Source organism: Triticum dicoccoides, chromosome 4A (genome assembly GCF_002162155.2).
Source record: "Triticum dicoccoides isolate Atlit2015 ecotype Zavitan chromosome 4A, WEW_v2.0, whole genome shotgun sequence".
Lineage (NCBI taxonomy): Eukaryota > Viridiplantae > Streptophyta > Magnoliopsida > Poales > Poaceae > Triticum > Triticum dicoccoides.
The window spans coordinates 245,592,136-245,602,309 of record NC_041386.1 but is presented as its reverse complement, the minus strand read 5'-3'; the positions used below and the strand labels follow the sequence as shown (position 1 = coordinate 245,602,309).

Here is a 10,174-nt window from a genome sequence, read left to right as displayed (position 1 = left end):
ATTTTCGTTTACTTGTCTGACTGTTACCACCGCCGTCTCATATGGACTCTCTGTCTTAACTACTCCATTTACGACCCTCTGTCTTTATTTTCTCTCGTCGGAACTCCTTCCTTCGCCCTAGGGTAGACGCTGCGGCGCCGTCACCTACGATCACTTCTAACCCTAACCAAACGGCCGTTGGGCGGTGGTATTCATCGGAAGCAAGAGACGGCGTGTTTTTTCTTCCTTGCGCGGTGGAAGTCGACTTCATCCTCGCCGTTGGATCTGCAATGGGATCTCGCCTGTTCTTCAGGTATGTTTTCTTAAGGTTTTCGGCGCGGGAAGGAGTGGTTGGGTGGGTGTGTATTAGTATTAGTTCTCCCGAATTCACCTTTGTACTATGGCTGTGGGGCAATTGATACTTGTTTTGATTAATTTCCATTTTTTGATTTATGCGTCATCTCTTCAGTCTTAAGTTTATATCTCAGTTGGGGTCGTTTTTTGTATGCATGTACAGGCGGTGGGGAGTGTGAGGTGTTTGTTTTCCTCAGGATGAGTTTGATTGGAAGGGGTGCTGGTTGTGCAAATGGTTAGTCATCATATATTAGTTAATTGCACATAACTTCAGACATGGAAGCAGTTAACTACTTTTTGTTTTAATTTTCTGTGTGTATGTTCATCACGAATTTTTCTTGTTAATTTTTCCTATACATGTCTAAATATGCGAGTAGGAGTTGATGCTGTTGCGGTAGCTTTGGCCAAGGTGTCACTAGTTAATGGCGAAGGTAGTGATGGGGATGCAGGTGAGGGGGTGGTATGGTTGATAGCAAGGCAAATGCCAGCGGAATAAATGAGTCGTGCAAGGTCGATGGTGTCATCTGCGCTCCTCATATCGGTGCTGACAGTGTTGAATGTTTTTTGTTGGAATTTGTTCGTATTCATTTAGTTTTCCTCATTTTTTGGTTGCTGTTTTGAGTTGTTGTATTTTTATATTTTTTATCTAACTGTTTTTTCGGGTGCATTTTCTGCTCTGGAACTTGCAGGTATTTCGTCGCTAAATGTTAACAATTTGATCATGCATTCTTGCCGTGACATCAATGCCGAGCATGTTGCGCCAAATTCCCCACTACCGTGCAACATGGGTGTGCCTCCCAATGTTGAACCATGTAGAGCTTCCGATGGAGACAATATTTCATGCAGCCCGACTCCAGCGTGGTGCGATATGCAATCGCAGTCAGTCATGGGCAATGAGATTGTTACACAGGATTGTATGGTCTCACAACAGTTAAGGAATGAGGAGATAAGGCAGGTAGAGAAGCAGAATTTTTTTCCAGAGAAAGTTGATGCTCATGAGAGGAAGGAGCGGTTGAGGCTCCCCAAAGGTGTAGTTGATTCCTCAAATGTCACCAGCAATTCTCATGTTCTAGATGCATGTGCTGGAGTCTGTGTGCAAGTTGGCACATCACTGGATGTCTCTGCTAGTCTTAATGTAACTGCAAACGTGGGTTCGGTGAGTGAAGGCGGCCCTGTAGTATATTCTAGCCAAGGGAAGCACAGGGTAGTTGTTGCAAAGATTAAGCATGGACTTCGTGGCACCCATCCCGCCAGTGGCATAGCCAGTAAGATTGTTGATCCATCTTTGCATCGGAGTCCACGCATTGCCAGTGGTCCAGTGGTTGATCGTTTCTATCCTAGTGTTAAGCTTGATGGAAAGCATGTTTCTTTCAAGGGTTCAGAGGCTGGAGGTGGTTGTCGAGGTCCTTCTGTTGATGGCATTGGGCTCGACGGGAATAATGTATATGTTCTAATCTATGTTTGTTTGTTCTTTTTTCGTTTTTTGGTAAATAACGGATCTGTTTTCTACATGCTAACTGCCTTCTTTTCGCCCATTTTCCATTGGTAGGTTGTTTCTAGGAAGCGTCGGCCCAAGGTTGCTGGGAGTGGACCAAAGAAGAAGCCGGCAAAGTCCGCGGCGTCAAATGCTGGTGCTTGCGATAGGATTAATGTAACTGTTCGCTGTTCTTTGGGAGAGGTTTCTGAGGCAGTTGCTCTGCTTGAGACACGACATAAAGATATTGTTCGTAAGGCTGGTTTTGGCAGTGTATTTAACTGGGTTATGAAGGGCAATGTGTCGTGCCTTCTGATGTGTCACTTGATGAAGAATATTGACATGGCCACGATGCGCATTGACTGTGGCCCTAATAAAGTTCTTGTAGTCAGCAGAGAAACCGTGCATCAGTGTTTTGGGTTCCCGATGGGTGATGACACAGCTCCCAGGCCAGTTGATAGTGGCCATGACGAGTCAATGGCTAGACTTAAGGCGGAGTTGGGTTCCAGCAAAGCTTTTGTGGTTGACACGAAAGACATGAGGACGGCGTTGAAGTAGCTTGCAGTCGATGAGTCAAAGGATGCACTTGTTGTAAATGTTTTCTTTGCAATCCTTTTCTCAAAGATAATATCCCAGGTCCTGATGTCCGTGTAGGCAGGGAGGCGGCAATTCTAGATGGTATTGTTTTTGAAGATACGGCAACGATGTATTTTTTCCAGTTAGTAGTGGATGAGATAAAGCGTGTAGCTATCGGATAGCAAGATCCAAATATCATTCAAGAAGGTCCAGAAGGTTGTGGAGTAGTGCTAGTCCTTATGTATCTTGATTGTTGCCTACTGAAGGGCGTGTCTGCGATGCATGTGCAGAATCCGTGTGCAAATTTCCTGACAGACAAGGTGCTGAATTCAATTTTCTTGAAGGACATTATAAAGAAGGGTGGGAAATTTTTGGATGGCTATGTTTTTGGAAAACTTGGGGTGAGTTTTTTCAACTTATATGTGTGCTTTTCTATTTTTAGTAATTGTCTTTTTAGTAAGTCTTCTTACGTGTATAAAGTTTAGCTCACTTCACCTATTATGTGGAGCTAACTGCTATCTCTCAAAATGTTTTTCGTTGGAAGTTAACATTATTTTAACCCCTTTGTTTAAATTATTTATGTTCATAACTGCTTTGTTTTTAGATTTTTACGGATAGTTAACTGGCTTAAGCCTTATTCTTAACTTCAGCTAACATTATCTTCATTTTTTTAATCCAAAGTACTCACCAGTTTTTTGTTTTTTTACATGTGCTCAGTGGAAATCCCGTAACCGGATTGCATATTTCCAGCAAGTTTCCCTGGGCAAAGTCGTGATCACAGCTTTCCTGATGCTCATGTCCATACCTGCGCTCGAAAACAACATGCACAAGATGAGGCTGGCTGTAGTCAGAATGAAGATATAGCCTTTAAAGTACAAAAATCTAGTAACGCTATGGAAGATGATGGTGTATTTGAGAAGATTGATGACTTATTACGGAAGGTGAATGAGTTGGCTGCTGAAGTTCCCACGACGTTTGATCGTCTGAGCTGCATTGCTGGCATTTTCCCTGAAGGCCATGGACCAAGAGAAGAATCAATGAAGGAGGCTACGAGCGTGATGTTGCTATCATTGGTAGTCTATGGAGCGCGACATCACACATTCGCACCGCTTTTAACCATTTGAAGAAGAAACAAGATGCGATATGCAAAGGCTTTGAAATAGATGCTCGTATTATTATGAGTCATATTAGCAAGCAGAAGAATGACACGTCTGCCCCCATACGTGACGATGATTATACTGGTCAACGGGGTGAGGAGGTGAGGTGATCTTTTCCTTTTTTTTCTCTTCCATCTTTTACGCATGGTGATTAACTGTCTCGTACGAGATAGCTAACTACTGACCTTATTGTGAGTCAGATTAGCAAGCAGAAGAATGATGCGTCTGCCCCCGTACGTGACGATGATTATACTGGTCAACTGGGTGAGGAGGTGAGGTGATCTTTTCCTTTTTTTTCTCTTCCATCTTTTATGCATGGTGATTAACTGTCTCGTACGAGATAGCTAACTGCTGACCTTATCCCCCTCAACATAATACGTGCATGTTTTTTTTCAGGTTTTTGTTGATGCGTCAGATGATGATGAAGATGAGAACCAAGAGCCCCCTGCTGAATCTCCTCCGCATGATTTTAGTGATGACTATGTCATTGATGATGACTGTTTCAATGGTGATTCTAATGGGGGTTGCAATGGTGTTGATGACAATGTTGATTATACGGAGGGAGTTTTTGCACCAGACCAGCCAGTAACCCAAGGTGATTGCGACAAATCTAATGAGCCAGAACTTGGGCAGCAATCCCATGCTGGTAGTGTTGACGTTTCTGAAGGGAAGCAAGTTGGGTTTGATTGTCAAGGTGGCTCATTAGTTACGATTGAAGGTGCTTTAGAAGTTAAAGATTATGCTTCAGATGATTCAAGCCATTTTGTCACTGACAATGTTGATTGTGGTTCAGGTTTGCTTGATGCTAGACAGGCGCCTGAAGGTGCTTGTGCGGGTGTGGTTGTAATGGATGGCCTTAGTGATGGTGTGAATCATGCAGCAAGTTGTGAAGGAAAACAAGAGATGAAGGATACACCTATGCCTGAAAGCATTGGAGCCGGAGGAGATGTATTTTCTATTCCGGTGTGCGAAGTCCCTGTTGTTGACGGAGCACGTGCATCGAACAAGGACGCGAAGCCAGCTGTTGTTTCTGAATTCCCGAAGGATGCTGTAGTTGTGGACTCCCACCAGGGTGGTGATGCTCATGCTAGTGTAGCAGGCCCCAAGGACGCAGGTGGTTTAAATGTGTCTCATGTGATAGATAAATCAAATGTTGATAGTGGTGCATCTGCTCCTGCAACACTTTCTGGGATTCCTGTACAAGTACCTGAGGGGTTTGCTACGAAGTTGAAAGATATAATTTCAAAAGCTGCGTTCCGTGGTAATTACAGTACTGAGCCCGAGCCTAAAGTTGAACCCAACGTTGATGAAGTTGGTGCCGATGGCGCTTCCGAGGAGACAGATAGTGATGAATTGGGATTGTCAGTAAATGAGATAGGTAGCGATTTTCTTGCTGCTTTCTTGGTGTATATGTTGTTTGCTTTTTTTCATTTTTATTAACTGTTTAGTATCATTTTGCTAACTGCCAACCTTTTTTGCCCTTTATTATAGATTCATCTCAAACAGTCTCCAGTTTTACGCAAACCCCGGCTACACCGGAAGCGGTGCAACGCATGAAGGACTTATACTTTGCTGTTATGAGGTTAAGGACAAACAAGAATAAAAAGTATGTACCAAACATCATTGTGTTTCGTCCTTCCCCCGTTTCTGATTTGTTGCCAACATTTTTATTTTTTTCCTTTGGTAAAAGGTTTTCGTGTGTTTTTTTCAATACTAGGGATGAGGTACTGTTTGAGAATGCGTTTTGCAAAGCAACTGTTAAGCAGGTTGCTGAGTCTTTCAGAGTTGGTGGCATGCTGAACACTGCGGTTGCTATTGTAGGATTTTTTTTCTTCTTCATTCGAAATACCAAAATTCTTCTAAGATGGTGGCTCCATTTCATATTTCGGTAAGATCTTATACACATTATTATAGTGTTCATTTTTTTCTTGTTTTTCATGAGCTTTTTATTGCTATCAGAGATGTTTCTTCATTTGCAGCAATCTATCTAGAAGGGGTCCTTTGATAATAGGCACTGGATCAGGTTTTCCTCTGCCTATGCCGATGAGCCGCTGGGTAAGAAAGACATTGTACTATTTGGTGTCTTTGACCCTCCAGCTACCAAGGAAGGTGCGGGGCACTATTGTGGTGTTGCGTTAAACATTAAGCATCATCGTTTTGAGCTGCTTGACTCTTGGCACCTCCCTGGTAGTGAGAGTGGCATAAGGGTCATAAACAGGATGGCGAAGAACATCAAGCAGCTTTGGAGGAATGGCTCGTCTGATCGCAAGAAGAAGTTGGATTCGTGAAACATTTACCATTTCCGTTTGCACCACGTCGTTGTGCCGCGGCAGGAAAACCTGTAATACATCTTTTTGCTTCTTCTTTTACGTGTAGCTTGTGTTTTATCTATTTTTAAATATAACTGACGATTAGAATTATCGTTTTTACTGTTTTTTTGTTTGTTGTCTTTTTAACTTTTGTCGAATCTGCTCAACCAAAATTAAACCTAACTGCCATAATAGTGTTAATTATATGCTCATTTTTTTCCATGTCTGTAAATTAGGTCTGTGTGAACTAACTGGGCAAGTGTTCTAAGTTAACTGAAATATCTTAGCTAATGCTTTTATCATTATATCCTGCGTGCATGGTCAATCCATGCGGATTCATTAAGCTAAGTTCATACATGTGTTTTATATCTATGGTCAGGGTTCAAACCCTGTACAGGTGGATTACTTGTGGGGTTTTTGACATTAATATTCGTCAGGTGCTAGGTTATTCTGGAGGTATTGCATTTCTTTTTCGTTTGCTTTTTGTTGGTTTGCATTTTTTGTGGTCGTCCTATTTTATTCTCAGCACAAGGCCCATTTCTATATTTTTGTCCACGCGCCCAAGTATCTTCCTCGTGTGCCCTTCTTTTTTTGGTTTTTGTGTTGCAGATCTTGGGCTGGACGAGCCTGAATTTAGTTTGTTCGAGAGCCAATGTGAGACGCCAGAAATTCAGGTAATATCGGATGAAGACATATTGAAGTCAGTTCAAACTGTTAAAGTAAAGAAGGGCGGTGTGGAATCAAAATCAAAGGGGCGACTTGTGCTATCCCGAAGGCTGTGGATCGTGGTGTGGAGAGCGATGATGATTATTTTATGCCTCCGGCACCTAAAAAGTGTTTGTGGCCCAGAGCTGCTAGTCCTATCAAAGTGGCAGTGAAATCACCTCTCGTTCTGAGTGATGATGATGATTTTGTTTTGCGCGGTGAGAGAACAGTGTTCACGAGGAGCAAATCAGTGGAGGAGCCATTTGTAGTGTCTAATAAAAGGTCAGTTTCTCTATCAACTAGGCTGAGAATGCGTGTGCGTGCTCTCTAGCCGTTCAAGTTTCCATTTGTGGTTGTTGCAAAAAAAATTGGACCTAATACTTAGCAAGGAGTTTCTTGACAAATATGCACAGTGAATCCAAGTTTTTTCTTTCAAAATTCTTTTTTCATTTTTGTTTTGGTGCTACTTCATGGATCTTTTTTCCTTTTTGTTTTTGTCCCCATAGGGTCCTTCTATTTAAGTGCACTCCTCCAACTGGCGATGATTTTATAGTTGATGCTAAATATCTGGTTACCTGCTTTGGTCCCGCTGGCTGCATCAATACTGAGTTGATGGATCTTGTGATGAGCTATTGGAAGGGTAGCCCTGAGTGCAACCATGTGTATAAATCTGGAGATAGGGTGTTGCTCAGCCCGTATGTGATAAATGTACGGTGATTTATTATGAATCATTCTTTTTTTTTCTATGTTCATTTGTCGGCTTAGCCGGCGCACCCCACCTTACCCGCTCACCGATCATCGTAAATTCTCAACATGTGTTTGTTATCTTTGCTAGTATCTTCTGGAGATTGATCCATACCATCAGCCAGTTGATGAAGATGGGCAGGAGGTCCCGAGGCCGCCCTTCAATGTTAAACTTGCTGCTCAGAAGTTCAAGTTATACATTAAAGAGAACCTGCTCGCTGCAAACCTGGTTAGTGCAAGCCATTTTTGTTGCCAATTTACCTGGTTAGTGTGGTCATCTAAACTGCTGAGAAAATTGTAGCTAACTTGCTAGGCTATTTTGTCGTCAAATTTGCATGTTGACAGATCATGCTCCCATATTGGAATCTGAATCATTTCACATTGTATACTATGAATAAGTATCGTGAGTCCCTGGATATCCATGACTCGTGGAGATACACTCGGCGTAACCTTTCAAGGAACAGATTCCATGGAGAACATGTTGAAATCGTATGTGGTCTTTTTTCCACTTTTTTCATGTTTTACGTTCCACGTGTGCGCTGTTCTTTAAAGTATTTGCAAGTCTTAAATTTTTCTGTTTTGCACAGATATCCAGGATGTCGTTGTTGATGAAGGAGGTGTATGGCGAAGCTGCATACAACTCTTCAAGGCAGCCCCATTGGGAACATCTGGCAGAGAGATGTAGCTATGCAAAAACGCCAGAGCAAGGGGTTAACGAATGCGGCTTTTACATGTTAAAAGTTGCTTATCCGTACGATGGCACCAAGCTAGTAGAGGAAGTGAAGAAGCGCGATGTAATTTTTCCTGGATCATTTCTTTTTTTTCAATTAACTGTTTTTCATGCTTTTGTCTTGATTTCCATTTCTTATTATCAGATATAGTAAAATGCTAACTGACACAACAATCTTGTTTTTATGCAGCCACATTCTGCCTACTGGAAGGCGGAGTGCCTTTTTATGTTCTTTTTCACCCTAGTAATGAGGTTTGGCGCAACCAGTAGTTGCGGGAGATGGTTGACATTGCTAAGTTGTTACAAGCGTAGTCGCAGGACAGCGATGCAAGTAGATGAATATGTGGATGTGTTTTTATGAAAGTTTTGTCAGTTTTCTGTATTTTGTAGCAAGCATGCTAACTGCATCATTATGCACATGCAAGTATTTGCTCTGATGTGTAGTTTACATTCGTGCATCTAGTTAGCTGCTATTGAGGATGTTGTTAATGGTTGCAGTTACTGCTTTGCTAATTGTGAAGACAAAAAGCAAAGCACACATTGAAGTTAAGCGCACTATCTTAAAAATGGTAACTTCATGTTGTGGAGGAAGTTAACTGCACTTCATAGCGCATTTTTATTCGATTTCTACTAAATGTTTTCCGAGCAAGTTAACTGCTAGTCGAGAGGAAGTATTTTTGTAGGGGGGGGGCCAAAATTTTTGGAGTTGTTAAGGTAACCATTTTTCTATTTGTAGGAGGAAGGTAACGGACGTAGTTATAGCATGCTAACTGCAAGACTATCGTATAGTCAAGTGCATTTGTTTATGAGACAAAAAAGCCAACCACATAGTGGAGCTAACTGCACTGCCTAAAGATGGCAACTTCCTGTAAAGGATGAAGTTAACTACACTGTTTCAATTGGCACCTTTCGTTTTATTTTTATTTTTAAGAAAACTTGGGGCACGAGTGCGTGAAGTTAACTGCCACATAGGAAGCTAACGAATGTAGTTACAACATTCTAGCTGCAATATTTGTTATATAGCCGAAACGTAATTGTGTAGGAGGCAAACTGCCATATAACTTCTCTGTCTCAAGATGTTAACTTCACGGTGGAGTAACAAAAAAAGGTAATCACATATTGAAGTTACCTACATTTTGTAAAGGTGCTAACCTCCTGTAAAGGAGGAACTTAACTGTACTGTTTTCAAATGGTAACTTCTTTTTTATTTTATTTTTAAGCAATTAGGTGCACGAATGAGTGAAGTTAACTGCTATAGAGGAAGCTAATGGACGTAGTTACAGCATGCTAACTGCATGATTTGTTTTTATAGCCAAACGTTTGTACAGTGAAGTTAACTTGCCTATCATGGAGGTAGTTAACTGCACTATCTGAAGATGGTAACTTCATGTCGTGGAGGAAGTTAACTGCAATTTTTTCCTTCTACTAAATGTTTTTTAGCAACTAAACTACTAGTTAGGATGACTACTAGTTAACTGCACTTACTGCATGAAGTTAACTCCATTATTTTACGGGAGATAACTGAAGCCTTTTTTATGATTAGTTTTATGCATGCTAATTGTAGCCATGCACCCAAGTTTGTAAGGGTATTTTCAAGGAATTTATTGTCTTGAGGATCTTTACATGCTAACCGCAGCAACACACTCATGCTAACTGGACCTTTTAAAAAAACATGATGAGAAAGGAGAGGGAAGGGGGGGAGCTAATTGCATAATTCTGAAAGTGTAAGAGAGTGGAATAGTTTTACATGCAAAAAATGACATGTTTTTTACAAGTGCTATATATATAGGGTGCGTCTATTCTAATAACACTCTTAAGACCTTATTCTAATAACACCTAAAAGCTTATTCTGATAACACCCTACTCACTGGCTACCCGATCCGAACGACACAAACAGAAAAAAAAAGAAAAAAAATGCCCCCACGCCCACCACTCGACCACCTCTCCGTCTCTCTTCCTCCACCACCGACGCCTCCCCCAATTCCCAACCACCAACCACCTTCCTCTCCTCCCCCGGCGCCGCCCCCTCCAGCCTCATCCCCTGGCGCCGCCCCCCTCCAGCCGCATCCCCCAGCGCCGCCCCCCGTGGCGCTAGATGGCCGGCGCCATGACGTCCCCGAACGGTGCGCCTCCCCTCCGCCACCGA

At 42.1% G+C, this 10,174-nt stretch overlaps 2 protein-coding genes across 2 annotated transcripts; both read left to right on the top strand.

Moving 5' to 3' along the window:
- The first annotated feature begins 1,037 nt into the window (after positions 1–1,037).
- LOC119283489 lies at positions 1,038–5,828 on the top strand. Its single transcript, XM_037563018.1, has 9 exons — positions 1,038–1,774; positions 1,883–2,784; positions 3,101–3,641; positions 3,741–3,812; positions 3,937–4,258; positions 4,334–4,918; positions 5,032–5,146; positions 5,258–5,348; positions 5,532–5,828. The coding sequence occupies exons 3-9, from the start codon at positions 3,561–3,563 to the stop codon at positions 5,826–5,828; spliced, it is 1,563 nt and encodes a 520-aa protein (XP_037418915.1). The 5' UTR covers positions 1,038–1,774; positions 1,883–2,784; positions 3,101–3,560.
- Positions 5,266–8,573, top strand: LOC119288866. The gene is made up of 6 exons (XM_037568380.1): positions 5,266–6,836; positions 7,061–7,262; positions 7,390–7,527; positions 7,644–7,787; positions 7,886–8,092; positions 8,219–8,573. The coding sequence occupies exons 1-6, from the start codon at positions 6,664–6,666 to the stop codon at positions 8,387–8,389; spliced, it is 1,035 nt and encodes a 344-aa protein (XP_037424277.1). The 5' UTR covers positions 5,266–6,663; the 3' UTR covers positions 8,390–8,573.
- Positions 8,574–10,174: the final 1,601 nt, after the last annotated feature.

Excerpts from the sequence above, each read along its gene's own strand:
- LOC119288866 (XM_037568380.1), top strand. The coding sequence starts at position 6,664 with ATGCCTCCGGCACCTAAAAAGTGTTTGTGGCCCAGAGCTGCTAGTCCT. Across the intron at positions 6,837-7,060 it reads TTTGTAGTGTCTAATAAAAG|GGTCCTTCTATTTAAGTGCA; the intron begins GTCAGTTTCTCT and ends TTGTCCCCATAG. Across the intron at positions 7,788-7,885 it reads ATGGAGAACATGTTGAAATC|ATATCCAGGATGTCGTTGTT; the intron begins GTATGTGGTCTT and ends TGTTTTGCACAG.
- LOC119283489 (XM_037563018.1), top strand. The coding sequence starts at position 3,561 with ATGAGTCATATTAGCAAGCAGAAGAATGACACGTCTGCCCCCATACGT. Across the intron at positions 3,813-3,936 it reads CTGGTCAACTGGGTGAGGAG|GTTTTTGTTGATGCGTCAGA; the intron begins GTGAGGTGATCT and ends GTTTTTTTTCAG. Across the intron at positions 5,349-5,531 it reads GTGGCATGCTGAACACTGCG|AAGGGGTCCTTTGATAATAG; the intron begins GTTGCTATTGTA and ends CAATCTATCTAG.